The sequence below is a fragment of the Rhodamnia argentea genome, chromosome 10 (assembly GCF_020921035.1).
Source record: "Rhodamnia argentea isolate NSW1041297 chromosome 10, ASM2092103v1, whole genome shotgun sequence".
Lineage (NCBI taxonomy): Eukaryota > Viridiplantae > Streptophyta > Magnoliopsida > Myrtales > Myrtaceae > Rhodamnia > Rhodamnia argentea.
The window spans coordinates 22,962,422-22,985,287 of NC_063159.1; the positions used below are offsets into that span (position 1 = coordinate 22,962,422).

Below are 22,866 nucleotides of genomic sequence, written 5' to 3' on the forward strand. Positions count from 1 at the left end.
CCAAAAGCCATGTTCAAAATACTGGCTTGTACACTCCATTACCGATGCCGACGGCTCCTTGGGAAGATATGAGCCATGATTTTGTGTTTGGTTTACCTCGAACTCAATGGGTGTAAATATTCAATTCTCATGGTTATTGATCAGCTCTTAAAAATGGCACATTTTGTGCCATGTAACAAGACTTTGGATTCTACTCATGCGGCAAATCTCTACTTTCAAGATATCGTGAAACTTCTTGGAATTCCAAAGACGATGACATCCGATTGGGACTCCAAGTTTATTTGTCATTTTTGGTGCACACTTTGGAAGAAGTTAAGCACAACACTTCAATTTAGCTCTTCTCACCATCCTCAAAACGATGCGCAAACTGAAATTGTTAATCGGAGTGTGGGAAATCTTTAAAAGAGCTTAATTAGAAGTAATTTGCGTCAATGGGATCACACTTTGGCTCAAGCTGAATTTGCTTATAACTGATCTTCAAGCCAAACAACTGGGAAAAGTACTTTTGAGATTGTCTATGGAAAAACCCTATTAGTCCGTTGGACTGAGCTCAACTTCCCATCTCTCAACATTATAGTGTAGTTGTTGGGGAACATGTACTATCTAAAGAAGCTTCATGAGCGGGTTCGAGAAAGAATCATCAAGCGCAATGCGAAGTATCAAGAAAGAGCAAATAAGCATCGAAAGCTTGCAATTTTTAAAGAACGTGATTTGGTATGGCTTCAACTTAGAAAGGGAAGATTTCCTCGAGATCATCATAGGAAGCTGAAGCCTAGGGCTGACGGACCTTTCATGGTGCTGCAAAGGATTGGTAACAATACCTACGAGATTGAACTTCCTGGAGACTATGCTGCTTTAGCAAAGTTCAATGTTGTCGATCTTTCTCCTTACCATGATGATAAAGACAAAGGAAACTCAGAGACGAGTTCACATGCAGCAGAAGCGTATGATGCCACAACATTCCTTGAAGATGTCGGTAACGCAAAAGAGTTACTGATCTCCAAAGCTAGCGACAAACTCCTTGTTGCCAATTTACAAGCTTGTGCCGATTCCGAGACTATCGATAGACTACTTATCAATCGGGAGCTGTTCTAGATGGTTTCCTTTAATGTTTGTTGATCTTCCAAGGTGTCTATTGAGCCACCCAAGGAGATGAATGGATTTAAGTTCAATGGGTCTTTAGTGTGTAGTATTTCTCAAAGAGTGAAGTTCAAGTGTTGAGCTGTTTAATGCATTTTTTGGTTTCTAGGACTTTATTACTTCTCTAGTGTGTATGTCTTTAATTGCTTAGTCTCTTTCCTATGAAGAGTCATCATGTTTGGAGGGTTATTTCATGCTCGTCTATATAAGCATACAAAGATGAATGAAAAAGCAGACTTGATTAATTCATACATTGGTGTCGCGACCCGCCGATTGATCCGGGATGATCGACCGGCGAGGCTAATGGATTGTTTTTTTTTTTTTTTGGTAAGGACTAATGGATTGTTGTTGCCTTATAAAAATGAATAAACAAAAAATATTTGCATTGTCCAGAAATTTTTTTTGATATAGATTGTTGTCAATAGTGGAACCATTTTCTATTTGATTAATTATTTCAAGCAACCATCTTCAAGAAAATATTTTTAGAATAATTCATTTTTCGCGAAACACAGGGAGCCTGGATCTTGTGAACTAATGAAGATCGAAATCAGAAAGGAAAGCTGAGTTGGTCCCGAGCTCGTGACTGAGTCGATTTTGTCAAAGGAAATTGGTTGAGGAGCGCCGAAAAAACACGTAAGCTGTTAGCACCAGGAAAAGAACTATGTGGGCCGGGCTTTCTCAAGATCATCGTCCATCTACATCTCAAGCCCACTTAATCTCCAATCCGTAGCCCAATTTGGAGATTTTTCTCTACGAAGATGAACCTGACCTAGCTCCAGTTAGTCGGGTCGCCAATTTGTTTAGATTTCGTAAAGCCGAACCGGCGAGCTTGTCGACACTCTCGTGAGATGTTTTGAACCCACGATATGATACTAGATTATGGCGTAAAAAAGAAGAACGAGGCGAGCTTGTATGACACAGTCAGGACCATCCTATTGAGAAGTCCAATATAGGTAGGCCTAACTCATCTTCCACGGAAGACCCCTTTGTTCTCCCTAGACAGTGAAATAAGACTGAGCTCACGGGCTTATTATCCTAGGTTAGAACATGTTGAGTGACATGGTGTCCCTTCCGAAACAAGAATTATCGACCGGACAAGTGATGTTTGTCAGGTGATAATTGCATTGTAGTAGACACACTTTTGTTTCTATGGTTTTGGCACTGGTGGTCCGATTAGCATGCAAATCCAATTGACTTATCTAGTGGACCCAGTAAGGAGACTGTTGTATTGCATAATGAATGAATCTTGTCAATCGATCATAAACTACAGAGTGCTTATCATCTTATTTACCCAGGAGTACAATTCAGTTCGGGTCAACAATCAAGAGAACCCGAACCAATAAAGAAATGAATCATCATGACTGCGATTAAGAAGGATTGACGCTTTGGGCTTTTCAAGTGGCCCATGAATCTATTTCTTCATTATTCTTTGCAACCAATCTATGTGAATTATTCCACCCAAAAAAAAAAATCTAAGGGAATTAGATTGCCAAAACATGTGTCTATATATGTATGCATATTTCTATTGTTGGTCACTCGAGGTTCCTTCATGTTCTTCTCCTTTTCAGTGCTTTTTATTCGACTTCCTCCTCTTTCTGCCGCTAAAGATCCGATCTTCTTCCCCACGTAATTGTGATCCATTTGGAGTATAAAAAATGAGCTTCAAAGGCTTCGTTTCGTAAATTTTGGGCTACGGTAACTTTCAGGATTTTGATCCGTTCTCGCACTAGCATTTGCATGAATGTTGTAAGAGAGAGGAAAAGAAGAAGAAGAATGTTTCCAAGATCCTCTTTTAATTTGTTCTTGCCTGTGTTTATGGTAGAAATTGATGATCCATTTTTGAAAAAAGAAATTAATCGGTAGTCCAATCTAGACTACCCTAGATGGACGTGAGCAGCAAGCAAAGTGGTGTCCAAGTATTTAAGGAGTAGTTAGATTTTATGACTTCTCCTGCCTGTGATATCTTCGTGTTACGAATGGAGAAGAAGCTAATTTTCTGGATTGAACTAATGATACAAAGAGCCAATGTATAGGTTGTCCTAGAGTGCTATCTAAAGTAACTAACAATTACAAAATCAATCGCAATTAATTAGAATCAATCAAGGAAGATTATGATCGTATCAATATCTCTCACACTTTGCTTGTGAAAAATGAGTAAGCGGGGTTTGCTTGATTCCCACCGGAGATGGCGTATTAGGCTGGGTAGATTGTTCTGTGCTTGGTTCCATTATTAGGAATTTTTGCCTAAATTCTCAGTGACAAAGTTTTCCAGGCCACACTGGACACACATTACAGGTGGGATACAATGCAGGTTGCTCACGATCTCTCTCTTTCTAAAGCTGTTAGAGTCGGTGACATGCATCATGCCGGCGAGAAAGAGGACTCGATTCCCCTCATCTATCACATTGGCAGCGATAACTCCATCAATTGTCCCGTCCGCTGCTTGAGGTCTGATTATGGCTCCCTTCCATCTGTGAATCGGAGTTCCATTGTTTGATCAAGAGTGGCGAGCTCTACCAACTGAGAAGGCAAATGGGGATAGTCGAGCACTGGGTGTAGTTCTCCTACAATATCTGCTCGAGTGAGAGGCGTTTGATCTCATTCGTAGCCGTTGGTTGCACTTGCCCAGGATGAGTACAAACGAGTGTTTCCTTTTCTACGATGAGGAGTTGCTGGCCACCCATACTAAGCTCCTTGTCTTCGAAAGAGATAATGTCCCGCATCATATACAAGCACAACATGCGGACGAACACATGGACATCGGGCATGGAGATGAACGTGCCTAGGTGCTTGTTTGCGTCAGCCAACCTCGGAGAAATCGCAGTCCTAGCTGGTGGTTGTGATCCACGAGGCAACTTCGCGAGCTCTGCCGAGCTATACTACTCGGACACTTGAAGATGGGAGATACTGCCAGACATGAATAAAGCCAGAAAGATGTGCTCATGGGAAGTTTTACGCGGTCGGCAGGACCGTAACAGGGAACACAAGGTCTCTCACCTGCGGAGAAGTGTACGATATGGAGACTAGGACATGAAGGGAGATACCTAATATGTTCCCAGCCCGAAATGTCAGGACTGAGGTGACCGAGGCTCTTTCTGTGGCTGAGGTTCCTCCCCTGCTTGTGGTGGTGAACAACGAGCTCTACGTGGCTGATCATGCGGCGAAGGAGGTCAGGAAGTATGACAAGGTGGGGAACTCATGGTCTACATTGGGGAGCTTGCCGGAGCGTGCCATGTCAATGAAGGGTTAGGGTATCACTTTTCAGGGATGTGGTGAGAGGAGATTGTTATCGGCAGACCGAGGAGTTTACGAGGTGGAATGTTGAACTCAAGTCCTGGGTGCTGCTCAGTCAATGGCCACCGCAGTGGAAGCTGCTAGCTAGAAAACCATCAAGCTGTTTTGTGTACAACTATGCTGTGATGGGACGCTGAGGCTCTGGTGAAGTTTCTTGTGGCACCACTTGAGCTCACCAGAGGCGACGGCTCTTATAGAGAAGGGTGTCTGTTGGATAGTAATCTTTGCTCTGAAGTAACCTAGATTTGCAAATAAATCTAGAGGGTAAATACCAAACAATTTTTGGTCAATGATGTCACATTTTCATGCATGGAAGACACCAAGAAGACATTCAGGCTCATGATATAGTTGTACTTCGGCTCTCTATATAAAATCGGACCTCCTTTGATGCGGGTGATTTAAATGGGTAACCTACTTAAATGCGAGGGAACGACAGGCGAGAAAGGCACTAGCTATATCCTTATGAAATGGTTTGTAGTCAATGATGGCTCATTTCCATGCAGGGAAGACACCGGGAAGACATTTGGGCTAATGTTATATTTATACTTTGGCTCTTTCTGTGTACGATCGGATCTCTTTCGATGCAGAGCATTAAATGGGTAACCCACTTTTAAATGCCAGGGAAATACGGGCGAGAAAGACACCAACTATGTCTTTGTGAAACGGTTTCTAGTCAATGATGTCTCATTTTCATGCATGCAAGACACTCGGATGACATTTAGGCTCATGATATAACTGTACTGTGGCTCTCTGTGTACAATCGGATCTCTTTTGAAGCAAATGCTTTAAATGGTCAATGCAGGCAAGAAAGACACCAGCTATATCTTTACGAAACGATTTTTTGTCAATGATGTCACATTTTCATGCATGGAAGACACCAAGAAGACATTCAGGCTCATGTTATAGCTGTACTTTGGCTCTTTCTGTGGACAATCGGATCTCTTTTGACGAAGAGCTTTAAATGGGTAACTTGATCAAATGCGAAGGGAACACGGGATAGAAAGGCACTGACTATATCTTTATGAAATGATTTCAATGATGTCTCATTATCATGCATGGAAGACACCAGGAAGACATTCATTCTCATGATATAGTTGTACTTTGGCTCTCTGTATAACATCGGATCTCTTTTGATGCAAATGCTTTAAATATGTAACCGACTTAAATGCGAGGGAATTACAGGCGAGAAAGGCACAAGCTATATCTTTATGAAATGGATTTTAGTCAATGATGTCTCATTTCCATGCATGGAAGACACCGGGAAGACATTCGAGCTAATGCTATATTTGTACTCTTTAGATGCAGAACCATTCAGTAATGTAAGCATTTTAGAAATATGGCGCGGAGGTGAGATGAAGTCTTTCACAGAATGAGCTCATACAACATCTTCTTTTACTTGTGCATTCACACGATACTGCATAAACTTTTGAATGTAGCTAATCTATCCTTGTGATCGTTCCTCCATTCAAATAAATATATCGAACACAAGAAAGATTTTTGTGTAGATTAGATCCACAGATGATGGAGGAACGGTCCTAAATGATCGACCTGTCTTTCCTTTTAAATTCAGAAAATAAAAAGTTAAAAAGCTCGGAGCAAAGATGATAGATGTACAGTAAAGAAAATAAGAACTCTCAAGCTTCTCCGAAAGTTGCATAATGCAAACATGTTGGTAAACCGCGCTTGTACCAAGGAAACCAAAATGAAGATATCTTCATTTCAAGGGAATATGAAGCTTCACATATCATAGTCAAAGTGCAAGTGAATTTACAAAAACAAGAAGCATTTTCCTCAACTGGGAAAACCTCCCAATATATTCCAAATTAGTTCCTTTCTTCTACTTTCCATGTCTATAAAATCGTCTTTCGACTTTCCCTAGTGGCATTGTGAGACTCGAACTTGTCACCTAGAAATATCATAATCTTGAGGATAGTCAAGCTGCTCAACCTCCCAGTTCAACTTGGAGATTGCTCTTTCATGACACGGCACATATTCCTGAAACAGTAGTGAAGTCAATCGTTTGAGGGAATTAATTGGTAACAAAGTTTGATCATCTTCCTGGACATAGTGAGCATAAGAATGGCAACTTTTGTGGTTAAGCAGACTAAGATGAACTGGTTAAATTGCTATTTCTCCATGGAGTGATTTGTCAGATGTCTCAGGTGACTCTTTAATTACCTCCAATTTCTTCACTAACTCCTTGGCTGAAGGAGCTGATACGATGATTTGACGTGCACTCGGACTGATGAAACCCTCCTCTACAGCTTTGTCGACAAATGAAAGCAAGGAATTGTAGTATCCGTCCACATTAAGTAATCCCACCTGCACATATTTTGAAGAACATGCATTCCATTAATCAGTTCTTTGACAATAGTGAAAAAGAATAGAATAAATAGTAGCTCTTCTAGAGCTTGCTGCATGAAATACCGGCTTATCGTGAATGCCGAGCTGGGCCCAGGTTATAACTTCGAGCAGCTCTTCTAGAGTCCCATAACCCCCTGCATTTGCACAGAGAATGTCTTTTACCATAAGCAAGAAGCATGACATATTTAATGTTCTCTCACTGATTTGGTACAGATGGGAAAATAAAGCCACATCCTGTACAAAACTTCAGGAAGATTATGCATCTTTGAGGAAAGAAGGAGATTATCTGATAGATTACAGCCTAGTAGAATGACTGACAAATTTCCAACATAAGGAGAAAACAGAGGAAAACTAAAAGGAGGAGAAAATTCTCCAACAACCTGTGCACAAGCCTATAGGAAATCTATTTCCATAAACAGTGAGAGCGTCTATGTGAATCCAAGGAACTTGTCAGTCATTCCACAAAGAGATTTTGTACGCACACATTGTTTTAGAAAGAAATCTCTGTATTCACAGTGGAGAATAAATTCTAGCGCCTAATGGGAGTGGTCACTCAGTTTTAGTTACTGTAGTTGTGATGTTTTAGCTAGTATTAAGGAATTACTTCCTGGACATGAATGCAACAAGCCTTCCAACCGTTTTCAGTTGAAAAGGGATTTCAGCTCGGAAACTAATTTTAATTTCCAGTCTTCAGCCTCCTACTCATGTGACAGTGGCTCTCTTACTGTAATATGCTCTTCACTACCTCTGTTTGCACCTCTAGAGGGTCTGGGGCAAAGCTGACATTTGCCAAATATTTATCAAGAGTGCAAGAGCCAAAAGTCCCAGGGAGAAATAAACTAATCTCAAAGTTTATTGGTAACTAGTAGTCCTTTGGGAGGGGTTGCCATGATTCTATATTTTGGTGCAGGTGATAGTTGGCAGGCAAGAACGGTTAGACAAAAGCTTGGTTGTCTGTGCCCATTCTCCTGATTAGGTAGAGAAATAAGGGTCCTCAGGAGCTCTAATTTTCAGTGAAGATGTTGATGGGTCAAAGGCTAAGATCGGAATGGTTTCTCCCTAACCATGGATCTTGGGGACTGTGAGCGGAAGGCTCAGTAACTTGTGAGGATTTTAGCTTCATACAATCACTATCCAAGCATTTTTCCAAATGACAATATGCTTTTCAAATGACCGAACCTGCAAGGCCAACAACGCCAACAAGCAAATGGCTCTTCCTCCAAAGCAGAGAACACATGGTGAGTTCAAATATGTCTATTTGATTCAGAGGAATGCAGCTACTTCCATTCAATATATCTCGTCATGAATTTCAAAGATATAACGGGAAACTCAGGTACCATCAAAGGAATCATTGGCATAAGATATGGTGGATCAAAGCATATATACCACAAAAGGCAAAATAGCAGCACTTGGTACAATGCAATTTTCTTGATTTGAACTTAATGTCATTATTCTCTCTCTCTCTCTCTCTCTCTCTCTCTCTCTCTCTCCCCTGTACAACTGAGAACTTCTGCAGGGCGGGGAGGGGGGGAAGGGGCGATGGGGGTCTTTACACTAACCAGGCAAGGCAATAAAAGCATCTGAATGCTTAGCCATCTCTGCCTTTCTTTGATGCATATCTGCAACTGCCTTCACCTCTCCTACTGTCTCGCCAGTTAACTGCAAAGAGAAAAGGGCACTGCTGCCAATGAATACGATTTATCCAAAAATAAAAATAAATGCAAAACGTTTTTGTGTGTGGGTGCGGAGGGTGTGAGTGAGAGAGAGTGGGAGAGAGAAGTGTCTGGAGCGCTGTGGGGTGCAGCAATGATGAGGTGTGCAGAGCAGAGAGTGCACAAGCCAAAAGCTTCAACTTAGCAGTCTCCTTTCCAGAAATTTCAGTACGAAAATAATGACAAACATAAGAAAAAAAAATTCGAATATTCAATGAAGTCAAGAAAGAAAAACCAAAAAGCCAAAAAAAATAATAAAAAAATAGATGGAAATATTGTCGGTCTTCAAGATAAAGAAAAGATTTTGACCCAAAAAAAGATAAAGAAAATATGAATTGTCGATCAAAGGAGAAAGCACCGTAAAGACTAGGACAAACCTCAATAGTCAAACACTCAGGTTGTATAAAGTGGCGTCGTGCCAGAACCCAAATGAAAAAAATAATTTTTTAGAAAAAAAAGAGTCTGTGGATAAGGCCCGCAAGCATCATCCACCTAATGGAACATTTGTACCAACCAGAATCACCAACAGCGAAAGTGAGAAGACAACAGACCTAAGAGCTCACTTAAGTTTAAATCAGCTTTTTGTTGAGCAGAAAGAAGAAAATTAAACAAAGAAAAGAGGGTTACCAAATTTATCTATTTCTTTACTAGGGAAAAGGTTAAAGACTTTTACTGGAGTACAGCAGACATACCTCTCGGGGCATGAGCGTCTTGGGAATGACTCTGCAGAGAGAGAGAGAGAGAGAGAGAGAGAGAGAGAGGGGACAACAACATGACAAAAGAATTAGTTATAATAGAGTGCAAAACCAAGCCCAAAGTCATCGATTTCGAGTAATTACATGGAAGAAAGAGAAGCTTAGGAATTACCCAATGACATGCCCACCACCATCATGAACAGCTTGTGAGACCAAGCCCATAAGGCCTATGCTACCTCCACCATAGACCAGATCAATGTTCCTCGACACCTTCAAAGGGGAAAACACACAAAACATCATCATTCTCGTCAAAGGGTCAAAAGGCAAACACCACCCATCCTTGTATAAGCTTTCGAAGCATAAAAGTTTCGTTTTTTTACCCTTCTCTCATCTTTTTCAAGAAATGCTTTTGTTCACTGCATACCAAAGGCCACATGGAGTAAAAAAATTGAGGTTCGAAGTCTAAGGAGGAGAATCAAACACGCACACACAAAGAGAGATACCCCCAAGAATCAGGAAGATTCCAGTGGGGCACTTCAAAGAGATGTAACAGATGGAGTGGCGCAATCTTTCTGACATGGGGTTTGCTCGCTTCAATGTAGCTCGCTTTCATGACAGAGACAACCGCGGAAGAGAAGAGAGTAAAGGGAATGCATTTAATTGGCGCGCACACAACCCCCACGCTAGAAGCAAACTCTACGTGGAATGGAGCATTAACCCCCCCAAAATCACCGAAGTCCTTGGTTCATGCATATACCAGAACACCTAGCAAACACCGTCCAAAAACCCCCAAAAAGAAGAAGAATCAAAGAATCACCAGCTCTTTGCCCAGCTCAATAGCAGCATCCTGATAGCTGCTCTTCTTCCCCTGGCTACTCCCACAGAAGACACAAATCCTTCCGAACTTGGACCGTTTTATCTCACTCTCCATCTCCATTCCGAGGCTTCTCTGTGTACAAAAGCTAGAGACTCTGTTCTGGGTCGATTCTGTGGTGTTAGAGCTTAGAACGAGAGAAGGAACAAATGGGACAACTGCTTGCTCTTCCCGAATGGGAAAGAATCTCCCCTCAACCTGGTGTCTTTGGGGTCGGGTGTGTGCGTGTGTGTGATTCCTGAATGCGGATGAAAAGAAACGGGAGACAACCGGGACAAGACAAGAAAGAAAACACAAGGATCAAAGAGACGCGCACACACAAGATACAACCTTGCTGGGGTGACCACTACAACCACAGCTCCTTCGTTACTCTCGTTCTCGCTCACCAGTCACTGACTCCCTCACTCTCTATCCCTGTGCGTGGTTGGTCTTGACGCGAGGGGACTTATATAAGAGGCGGCCTCAAGAGTCGCGACACGTGAGTACAAAAGAGTGCCCCGTCCTCAAGCACGCTCCAGCCCCAACTCACACATACAAATTCCAGTGGCACGCGTGGACCACTCAGTCTTTTTTAAAAAATTTTTTTATTAGCTCTTTTGGCCTTTTCTCTTGAACTTCCATTCAACCGAGAGTTGCAATGTATATACAAATATTAAAAAGGGGAAGATATAGAAAAGAATGATGAGGAAAAGGAAGGGTATGGCGTAGAACAAAGAGTTGTCCCTATGTCTTAATGTTGGTTGTGCGTCTGTCGGGAAAAAGTTTCTCCTGGAGTGAATTTTCTCGCACTTGAAATTTTCTTTTCCTATGTAACGACGAGCAGCATATGCACACATGAATTGAACATGTTGCGCGGGAAATTGTAGGCGTTTCTCCTTATGAGACGGAGAAGTTCTCAAACATATTCGAAAGATCTAAACTGGTAAGTAAATTCATGATTGTGCACTGAAGTGCTTAACATTTAGAAACTCTATTCGTTAGGCTGGTTTTTTTTTTTTTTGCCTAGCACTAAGTGTGGAAATATTTCATTGGGGAGGCAAGTAGGAGCTTAAAAAGATTTGCATTCGGAACTTCCTGTTCTGATACAATGCGAGATTTGATGGAACCACCGCCAACTGTTATAAAAGTTTAAGCTGTTAGATGAAAGCGTGGTTTAATATTTAATTACTCTAACAACTAGAAAACAAAACAACCCTTTTAGAATCTTGGTCATACGAGTTTCGAAAATATATGAGACATGCATTTTTTTTTTTTGTTGAGAAGGTAAAACACTGCAGTTCATACATGCACCCGTGCATATTCTTACTCGGGTCTTGTTAAAGGAGTGTCCCAACTCGGTAGTACAGTGCACTCGATGCGCTTGTTAACCATACTTGGTAAAGAAATGTATGAATTCTCAATGAATGCATAGGACATAAGAGAGGCAATGCATGGGACATAACATGATAAAATTGTCCAAAAAGTCTTAAGCTTAATGCACTTTAGCTAAATCAGTCATAAACTTTTCAATGTTGCCAATTGAGTTCAAAACCTTTTGACTTTTATCAATTGATTCCATCCAGTCAATTCCAACCGAAAATCGCTAATGTCAACGATGGTCGTCCTACGTGGCATGATCATTGCTAACATGGATCATTTTTACAATTTGTTTTAAAAGTTTATGGATTTTTGTTATTTTTTTTAATTTTCTCTTTTTCCTTCCACTCCTGGCTAGCCAACCCTCGCTAGTCACAAGCGAGAGCCAGCCAACTCTCACCGGTCGCGAAGCCCTTGCCCAACTTGGTAGAAACAAAGAGCAAAAGAAAGAAAGAAAAGAAAAGAAAAGAAAAGAAAAGAGAAATTTACAAAAATCACACAAAAATTATCAACGTTAGCGCCGATCATCCTACGTGGCACTTGATTTCGGGCTAAAATTGATCGGATGGAATCAATTAACAAAACATGAAAATATTTAGGACTAATTGAAAAAAAAAATTAAAGTTTAGCACTGAATAGAGCAAAGTAAAATAGATTTAGCACTTTTCAGGAAAATAACGGACTCTCTTTTCTACTAGAGTAGAGACACTGATCAACAAATTCTTTCCATTTTGGATCAATCCTATCTCGGCCTTCTTAGGTTTTCAAGTGTTCGATGCAAAATATAAGGCCTACCTTAAGACATGTCCTGCTCTCTCACACTTCAGGCTCCACTTATTGAGGAACAGGTGTAAGGACAACACCACTACGCACGATATTATCTAGTACCTTCACTACGCTTTTGCAAAACTTACTTCTTTCCTTGAACGTGTAGAACTCCCTCTCATATCTACCTTACAAAGATAGAACTCCAACTAGGTATGGGGATGGGATTTTATAATATGAAAAATATAATTTCTACCATCTATGAGAAGAATTTAAAATCTATGAAAGAAAACAAGGATGATGAGAAATAGTAGTTTTCAGGAGATCTGATTTTCGTGATCGATCTATAGATCGTGCAATATTCTTTTCTTTCCTATTTGTCTTTATTTGTATTGGTTTTCATTGATTAACAAATTCAGTAGTAGGTTCGCCAACATATGATCTCAAATGACCTAAACAAGATGTTCTTATTGTGAGGTCACCTACTCTTGTAAAGAGCACTAAATTTGAACACAAATGACAGAACCAAAAGAGAATTGATTTTGGAATCATGTTCTTACATTTCAATTTGTTAATGGTTCACTCCGTATATAATAATTTAACCCTCTGAAGACAAATGTTGTTTTGCAGGGCAAGGTAAGAAAAAGGCAAAACATGGACAATCCGGAATGGGAGCATCTTTGGTTTTGGTGAGAATTCAATTTTATACGAGCAAGAACTCGGAATGGCCACGAGCGTGAAGACCACACTATCCAAAGCCCTTGAAACACTATACAATCCAAATGAACCGGCTAAGTGCAGGAATTGGCCCCGTGGATGGCCCCATAATAAACTTAGAAATGCTTGCACGCAATTAATAGGCTCTAGTTTCTAAAATGGAAATTCGTAAACACTCTCAATCAAAGGTGCACAGGATAACTATTATGTTTTTCTATTTTTCTAACATAATATGTTTGGAATAGAAATCCGTTTGGTAACGCAATTTCATTTCTCTAATTCTAAAATAAATTTTAGTTTAGAAATAGGTTTGAAATAGAAATGAGAAGTAAAAATTTTCAGAAATAGAAATTAAAATTTTTCTCATTACTCACTCTTTCTCTCTTGCATACGGTCTCCCTCTCTCTGTTGTCCCTCTCTCTTGGATCCCTATCGTTGGTTGTCGGTCTCCAATCTAACAATCGATGTCTGCATGTTGCGAGCCATCGATCTTCGGCCACTGGTTGTTGGTTGCCAATTGCCAACCGCCAATCTCTCGCATCCCCATCAACGGTCACCTTGCATTGGTTGTCGCTTGCCACCCGCCGCCGGTCCCCAATCCGCTAGTTTTCGACCAACGATCGCCATCAACTAGTCGCTGGTCACCGGTCTCCGTCTGTCGGTCTTTGGTTTGCTAGTCTCCGGGTCCTTGTTGCTAGTCGCCAACCTTCAGTTTGTCGATCCTTAGTCCTTCGGTCGCTATTTGTTGGTCATTGGTTTTCAGTTGACAACAGTAGAAATTTTATATTGTTATCAAACAAATTTTTATTTTAGGGACATAAATCTTGTGTCGTTAACAAACATGTTTCTTTGCTGAGAAACTTGTTTAGGGAATATAAATTGAAAAATCTATTTCCGGCTAGACATAACTCCCTAGAATAGAATGGTTGTCATTTGCATCGCAAGTATGCCAATCGAGGGTTAACTTTTTTAGGACTAGGTGCACAAACATAATGAAATAGAGTAAAGGTGAGCAAGAAAAAAAAATGAAACACGATATTTATCCCAGTTCACCTATAAATTGGGTTACATCTAGCACATGATCCATGCTAATCAGCATTTCCCACATCTTTGCTACAACTTTTAATTATGAGAGAAATAGATAATATATAACAATAACTATTTATGGGCACAAGCTCAAATTACCAATAAAATGCGGGCTCAAATTAATAAAGTCATCTGGTATTCAAGGGGCGCTGCCCCCTTAATATCCCGTCGGGGTGGGTTTCCTTCCTATTAATGGAGAGTATGAATCTCATCCCTACAAAAGCCAACTAGTATGGTCTCTAAAACTGAGCCAAAAAGCATGGGTAAGTTCAGAAAATTTCAGATCAAGAGAGAGCAAAAATAAAAGTAAATTGGGTTAGTGTGGTTATAGGGGGTTGTGCATGTATGATTCGACAAAGCACACGTGGGCTGATGCCTTACCACTCTGTACCCTCTCATCCACCCTCTCCAACAAGAACAAGGCAGTCTTGTTGCTTGTACAGGGGACACTCATTATTTTTATTTCCTTCGACCCATGGCCATCACTAACTCGCTGTCACACAAACAAACCCCACCCCCATATTCTCTTGGTCCTAGTAATTGCAATTGCCACTTTTCTACACAACTCTCTTACGGTTGCGTAGGTTTGAGGGAGCTTAGGATGTTTGTCCTGCCTTGAAATCTACCTTATGTCTACCGATTCGAAATTCTTTGCAAGATGGAATCTACTTATGGGGTCTTGGAATCACTTCAGAATCTGATACCCGTCGATTCCAAAAATTTTAGAGTTTCCGATACTATTATGTTTGTATTACGTAAAAAATGTCATCATTCCTTTCATTGACGTATTTAGCATTCGACATAAAAATGCGAGTGGATTCGTATCAAGAGCATGCTTACAGTCCTAAGATATAACGACGTCGAAGTAAAATATTATAAAGACATGATAAGTTTGTAAAAAATAATGGAAAGTAACTAATATTTCAGTACATGTATTCATCCAAATTTTATGCAGATTACCTTGTCTTTTGCTATAGAATTTCAGGCGCATGGTTGGGTATGATCCAAAAAGCTAGAATTTATCATTTCTTACCAGTTTTCATCTTCGGAACCTAAAATCTACCCTGCAATCACTAATACCCACTTTGCAATCAACCCGATCATTTTGGTTCCATATGCCTTATAAGTTCTCTTGTATTCTCACTGCTCTCTGTCCTACACTGCAAAATCCAAGAAAATCCTGACAAATTTGATACAAGAAACATCAATGAATCAAGGATAACAAAAATGCTATTTTTATTGCTTAAATTAAAATTTTACTCTAGCCAGCAATGTCTTACGAGATGAATGGAAACTATGAAACACGAACAAGTATGAATGAAGATGGATTAAGAACATTTGAATTGGTGAGTATGAGTAAAGGGTCATTCGATGAGTTTGGAGAAATAGTGACACGTGATGGACCCGCTTGTCGACATGATTGCTGGTGTAAATTTAGCAAAGCATGGTGGTCCTCGGCATGAATTTTCGGGCAATCTTGAAAAGGGAGTAAGAGTACATTCGACCCTTGACCCAGCCATGAACCAACCCATGTAACATTGCTCTTAGACAATTAAAGTTTAGTACACTCAAGTAATATAGTCTAGTACCCTTTTTGGGTTGGAACTTCTACTTGGGGTTTGTGGGGTTTCATTGCTTTGTGAGTCTTTCTTCTTTGTTTATTCTCTTACTCAATTCTTATTTAATGTTCCTAATCCATGCCCATATTGCAGGAGGAACTGCATCAGATGCCCTTAAAATAATCCCTACGATTATAAATATTGCACGTCCCCAATCCCCATATGCCGGCCTTTCTAAGTACTCTCTCTCTCACCCTCTGTGTTTTTTCCCCCCCCTCTTTTCGATCTCTGCTTTATTCTGGTCTCTGTCTGCTTCCCGCCCATTCCTTCTTCAGCTTTGAGATTATAAACTCATAATTGCAATGCTGTTTAAATTAATGAGATTTGCGGGTAGTTTAAGACTTTGGGTTGGTCGAAACTAATAATAAAGAAGTTGCATTAGCACCCTGCATGCTTGCATGCGCGTTTAACGCATTCCCTTGGATGTTTGTGCGGCTGCGCGTGTTACGTCAAAAAAAATTGTCATTATTTGCTTCATTGTCGACTGCTTGCTTTGTACTTCTACTCCTTTCTTTTGATTGCTGCTGCATTACATGAGAACCGGAAAAAATGAATACGTATTTACGAAGCTTAATGGACTCATTCATTCATCAACCCCATAACGTGAGGAACCAATAAAACTTTCAAATTACCCATAATGTCCATGCGATACATGGGTCTAGGACTATATATTGGGAATATTATTAAACAAGTCCTAAACCTTTTGCATTTTTGCCAATTTAGTCCTAAACCTTTTAAGTTTGACGATTCAATCCAAAACCTTTTCACTTTTTGCTAATTTAGTCTTATTGGCTGGAAATCATTGACGTGGACACCGGCCGTCCTACGTGGCACCGTTAGCGTTGACGTGGATATTTTTTTTTAATATTTTTATAAAATACAACTTTTATTAAATTGTAAATATAAGTTTAAGCAATAATTTAAGCAGGTATAATAAGGAAAACGAAAGCATAAAGTAAAAATGTTGATTCTTCTCTCTTGATAGCGTTTCTCTATTTAGCGAAATCTTCACCGTCGTGCCGTCATTTCGGTGTGGAAAAGGAAAGCAAGCTATTTGTGAAAAATTGTCTTGATAGTATAATGGTTTATAGACGTGATTTCTTCAAGATCATCTTCTAGTCTTTTACATTCAATTTACTTCTTAATGGAATTTCTACCGAATCTTTTTGGTAACCATTTGATTTCTATCGTTTTGTTTGGATAAGAGTTCATGGATATATCGTGTAACACCTCTAGATTAAATTACTTGAGTACTGTCTGCTTTGACCCCTTTTATACTGAGTCTAATAGTTTTGTTAGGTAGTGATGTGGGTGCAAGATGGGCGAATATCGTCTTCAGTGATGTTGATGGATGAATGAGGGTATATCGGTATGTATAGGATGGATATCGTTGGGTAAATGAAAAATGCAAGATAGATTACAATAAAAACCAAGGTATACAGAATATCATCAACCAAGGATCACAATAAGGATTGATGAAGTTCGCCACCAAGGCCTATAGAATATTACTAGCTGAGGAGATAGGACTACGGATAAGAGAAGCTCACCATCATGGTGTACAGAATATTACCGGTCGAGCATACATATACTTCTTGCCTAACCACAAAGGAAGAAATTCAACTTCCAAAGATACAAGTGCCGATGGTAGATATTTGTTCACACAAACAAATCTCATATATATTCATTCATCAAAATCTTATGCCTTACAATTGAGATTTCACCTCTTTTTATAGAGGGACTAGTACATAGGAAATAGACTAAACATTAAAGATACTGGAACTACCTAACTAATAAGACATGGGAACTAGAAAATATAATAAAGAACTAGGTACTAGAAAATACATTAAACACCCAGAGACTTGAACTTTGACTCTAAATTCGTTCGTCATCATTGGAAGCCTAGAAGAGTAACCAATGAAGTTCCTTTCTTTTCCCCATTCTATCCATTGCTGATCGACAACTTCTCCTCATCATCGACAAGCCTATAATGCTTATCTTGGAAAACTCAAAACAGAAAAGTTGTAGATCTAAGAGTCCTTGAACTTTTGGCGTTGGAATCAGGTCAATCCAATATGTATCAACATAGTTATAACCTTTCTTCCAAGCTAGCGTAGAGCTGAAATTTCTACTCGTCGTCGTGACGAAATCTCCTTGTGCATAAGTCATTCTTCCGATCTTGGACATCTTCAACATGATCCTGTTGACAAGGTCCGATGCTCTCGCATTAGGTAGGGACTTTTCCAAAAAGTTATCCAATTGCTGGTATTGGAAATCATGCACAATCATGGAATAGGGAAAGTTACCAAAAAAGGCTCTTGAATTTTTGAAATTTTTTATTCTTTTATTTTATTTTTCCTTTTTTAATTTTTTAAAATTTTTTTTTCCATTTCCTTCTTCCAGCTAATCGTTAGACTTTGGTAATCGGTTAGAGGCAATGGCTGGCAAGGTTGACCTCTGACGAAGCTCTCTCCTGCTAACCACAAGCAAGGGGGAGCCTTGCTAGCCCAAATTTGGCGACATGGAGCCTCACCCAGCCATGGCGAGGCTTGACCTTACTGTTGTCGGGCAAGGTCCGCCGTCATTGGGAGTCACTAGGGTTTCCTCTATGGTCATCATCGTTCGCGTAACCTCTCCAGAAACTCGCCTTCAATCATGTGGCCCGATCTCTCTCCCTCTCGTCCACGTTGAAACGACCAAAATGGCCACCAATCCAGATCCGGAATTGACTCGCTTGCAACTTCGACACATCCCCAATTGCCATCCCTCAAGGTCCAAGTCAAGCCTCACCTGACCTTGCCATGGCTAGACTGAATCAGCAAAAAAAAAAAAAAAAAAGTTTATGATTGAATTGATATAACTATAATAGGTTTATGACATTTTTTTTGTGTAATTTTCCCTCATAGAATATAACTTTGAACCTTATTTTTGTGTAGATATTTCCAAAAAGACTCTATCTACATAGAGAATTATTTTGAAACATTTTATTACCAAAAAAGGTGCAATGATGGAGTATAACTTTTTTCATCTATTTATATCTAGTTATTGCTAAATAGAATCTGCACACATAGACACATCTTAACTAGAATCAATATATAAATAAATACCATGTTCTTGATGATTAAATCTGCAAAGGTAAAGATTAACTAAAACGTGCTTAATAATCTATATAGAAACTATTCATTAAAATATCCATTTACTTTACTTGTTCTTTCCATAACTTCGATGTTGGGATGCATCGCTATTATGGGTTTTTTCTCTTCAATTTTCGGTAAAAATAGAAAAGCCTTATTTTCAGAAAAATTCAAAACGTAAATGTTTTGCAATGTAACCTAGATATATACACAAACAGTTGTTTAAACGATTTATTACCAAAATTTGTGATGCCTACAATTTATTAGGATAATTACTAAAAAAAGTCCAAAACCTGTTATAATTGTGTCAATTCAGTCCTAAACCGTTTTTTTTTTGTCAATTCAGTTATAAACTTTTGGCATTTATGTCAATTCAATCCATCTGACCAAAATTGGCTAGAAATTGCTAACATATACACCGGCCAACTTACGTGGCACCGTCGGTGATGTTGTGGATAGTTTTTGTATTTTTTTTCTGATTTTTTATTTTTGTTCTTTGTTTTTTCTTTGCTTTTTCTTTTTGTCCTTCTTCCACCATGGTCACCGGCCTCCTCTATGGCCAATGCTTGTGAGGCTTGCCCTCGTCTGATTTGATTAGGGCCGACCTTGCCCGCCTCTTGCAAGGCTTGCCCTCTTTAGGAACAAGTGAGGGCTGACCTCACCCACCAAGTGAGGCTCAACCTCGCTGGGGAGAGGTCACTTCACCAATACTTGGCGATGGTTGGCCTTGCCGGCCCTGAACGAGGCTCGCCCTTTCTAGATCTGGCGAGGTCGAGCCTTGCCATAGGTAAGCGAGGGTCGGGAGCTCGACAGAGGGGCTCTGTCAATGGAGGTCCCATGGCTTCTTGTTATGCTCGAATTGGCAACCGTATTCTTTGTTGTCATCTTTGGAATCAACCCTATCAAACGGCTTGAATCCCATGCCTGAAGCGAGAGTTAGCAATCACAAGCGTGCTTAGTCAATGGACAACAGAGGGAGAACCAATTTGTTGAGCCTCGTAAGCATAACAATAGGCATGACGTAACAGAGCCCCTCAGTCCTCGTCTAAAAAAAGAAAACAGAGCCCCTCTGTCAAGCCTCGCTAGATATCCACGAGGTGAGATTGCCGTGCAAGTGCGATCCTCGCTCGGATTGGGCGAGGGGTGACCTCTCCGGCCCTTGCCTATTGCCAGTCAGTGGCCATCGAGGAGGCCGGCAACCGTGTAGGAAGAAAGAGAAAAAGAAAAGTAAAGAAAAAATAATAAAACAATAAAAAAATTTAAAAAAATATCCACGTTAGTGGTGGCAGTGCCACGTAGATTAGCTGCCATCTACGTCGGCGATATCCAGCCAAAATTGATGGGATGGATTGAATTGACACAAATGTAAAAGATTTACGACTGGTTTGGAGAGAGAGAGAGAGAGATTTATGATTGAATTGACATGACACCGTTACAATAGGTTTAAGACTTTTTTAGTAATTTTACTCAATTTATTTGACGGCTCAGTTAAGTCAGTTCTCATCATAAAAAATTACCCATCTCTCCATAAGTTCAGCTCAAGGAATACATGCATACACGTACAACAATTAGCACATCGTCGGGTGCCGTATGCAAGAAACAAGACAAGAAGGTGGAGAGGGGGACCAGATAAGTGGGCATTGTCACCGCCCTACGCTAGAGTCCCACCAACGCCCGACCTATTCCTTCATTACGACCTTAACATCCTAGCGCAGCTTGTCGTACTTACAATAGAATCCCCATGTCCTCGTCTCGGGGAAAAGGAATTTTATGCCCCTTTGCTCACTGTCCATGCTTGTAATTGATTATATATAGCTCATATTTTGGGCCAAAGGTGTCATCATATCTATATATTAACCGACATGACATCCGGCGCTGTTGGCCATACACTTCCTAGCCCGTTATCCCAATGTACTTGTAGTTTAATCCGTTGTAGTGGTACAGCGTTTCCGAAGAACTTGTTCGAGGGGGCGGACTGAACCCCGAAGGAACCGAACGGGAACATTTTAAAGACTTGCACCGGTTCGAAACTCGCAGCTTCTCTCATTTGAAATAACGGAACGAGAGTTGAGTCTTATCGGATGCATGTAGATGAAGCATATTACAAGCAATCTTGGGGACCAGTCAAAATGAAAGTTTGAATGTGATGTGTTGTAAGAAAAGAAAAAGAACATGTTTGTATGAACCCTACTTGAGCCATTAACGTTATTTGATTCTTATATACGAGTATTTATATACAATCTCATACAATCTGATTGAATTCAAATCTTGTTCTTTTGTTGCTTTTCTTTCTATTTTCCTTGCTTCTTGCTCATCTCCCGATCTAGATCAAGATCCGAGAGCGCCTTTCTCCCAATTTAGATCTAGATCTGGGTGCTTTGATGGATAAATACTTTGCATCCAGATTCAATGGTGGTCATAGGAGCTCCACGATTAGAATCTGTGCTCGTTAAACATGTTTTTATTAGGAGGAGTTCTAGCGTTTCGTACTTGCTGAAAGACTCGCTCTCTCGGGTGTTAGATACGTGCTTGTTCATTTCAAATGGTTTGAGCTTGGAAGCAACTTGCTATCTATCGATAGGCTACCCTTTTGGCGGTTAGGCTTCAAGAAAGAGGGAGCAGGAAAACTGCCTATCACAAATTTTTGTCGTCTCTGTATAGCGATGGTGTTGCAAATGCAGAACTTAAGGGCATACTGCCAAAAGGCAAAGTTGTAGATATGAAAGAATATTTCGACATGTGCTCATAACTGATGACAATGTGAGATTTGGTGATCAGTTGCCAATCATTTTGGTTTGATGTAGTCGAAAATCTATTATTTAGGAACGAGCATGTGCTTATATCCCTATCGATCATGCTTAGATAATCTACCCTTGATTCTGGAATTTGATTTGATTTGCAGTTTTTGGGCTTGCTTTGTTGTGATGATTTGTGGAATTTGCTATGTATCATCTCATGTATAGTTTTTGGACATGAATGGAATTTTCTTTTGATAAAATAAACTACATATAGGATAGGACTTTTGTTGACTCCATCTTCTTCTTGGTGGGGCGGACTGAGTCTATGTTAAATGTCTGTATACAACTTATTACTATTATTTTTAATAATTTATGGGCATAGGCATGGAGGTATGGCTACTTGGAGTTCACATTCTTCATAGGGCCTTTTGTCTCTTCCTTCTCCTAAATTAAGTCATGGAAGAAGGCAAAAAAAAGAATGAGAAGGCTCATAGAACACCCTGCAAGTCTCATGAACCGGTTAAGTAGAAATTTTCACTTTTTCTAAATCTTGCCTATTTCTTTATCAGCCGACAATACAAGCTTGAGAACTCCTTTAGATATAACTCAACCGCAAGACACCAGTATTACGTCGAAAACTTATCTAGCTTAAACTCAAGCTCTATCTCTTGATATCAAAAGAAAAATGTAAATTAAACTTTCTTTTGATATTTGTGGCATCACTCTATCCAAAATCATCTCAAGTCAATATTTTAGCAATGAAAAATAAGCTTGATTAGGCTTAGGCCAACTGTGTTTTTCAATCAATTAACAAGCCAAAAAGTTCTCATAATGAGTTGAATTCGAGATGCCCTTTGAAAACTTTTTACTCATTTCCAATTTTGAAATTTGCTTTTGCTTGCCACTCCTTGAGTGCTCTCATCATGTTAAAGGCAGTCTTTCCATGATCTCTTGTTATAGTGTGGCAATGCTGTATACTTTCCTTCTTTCCTTTGCCTTTGACAAATATGGCAAAAGGTTATCTTTTGCCGTTAGCCGAGGTATACGCACACAATACCTATGCAAACTATCCATGTCGGGAAGGAAATAAGAAAGTGCGAAAAAAGCTAAAAACAAGAATAAAGTAAAAAGATTAAGAAGAACGACGAATCAAAAATTGAGAAGTTGGACGTAAATCGTTTCTGTCGGCGGGCTTTTTGCCTCCCTCCCAACAAGACATGACATGCGTCACGTTAAGACAATAATGCTTCTTAAAAAAAATTGGAGACCCTTTAATTCCTTTTTCTTCCTGAAGGTCTCGGAAAGACGTAGCAAGAGAAGGGCCCTTCTGTCTCTCCATAAATAAAGCAGACAATTAAGCCCTCGATTAACGTAA

The 22,866-nt window shown here is 39.9% G+C and overlaps 1 protein-coding gene and 1 pseudogene across 1 annotated transcript; one reads left to right on the forward strand and one right to left on the reverse strand.

Moving 5' to 3' along the window:
- The first annotated feature begins 3,426 nt into the window (after positions 1 to 3,426).
- Positions 3,427 to 4,571, forward strand: LOC115735029 (annotated as a pseudogene).
- Positions 4,572 to 6,127: 1,556 nt separating this feature from the next.
- On the reverse strand, positions 6,128 to 10,514 carry LOC115735189 (cytokinin riboside 5'-monophosphate phosphoribohydrolase LOG3). The gene is made up of 7 exons (XM_030666310.1): positions 10,023 to 10,514; positions 9,378 to 9,475; positions 9,203 to 9,233; positions 8,358 to 8,457; positions 6,862 to 6,932; positions 6,613 to 6,756; positions 6,128 to 6,429 (listed from the first exon to the last, which is right to left on the reverse strand). The coding sequence occupies exons 1-7, from the start codon at positions 10,140 to 10,142 to the stop codon at positions 6,337 to 6,339; spliced, it is 657 nt and encodes a 218-aa protein (XP_030522170.1). The 5' UTR covers positions 10,143 to 10,514; the 3' UTR covers positions 6,128 to 6,336.
- Positions 10,515 to 22,866: the final 12,352 nt, after the last annotated feature.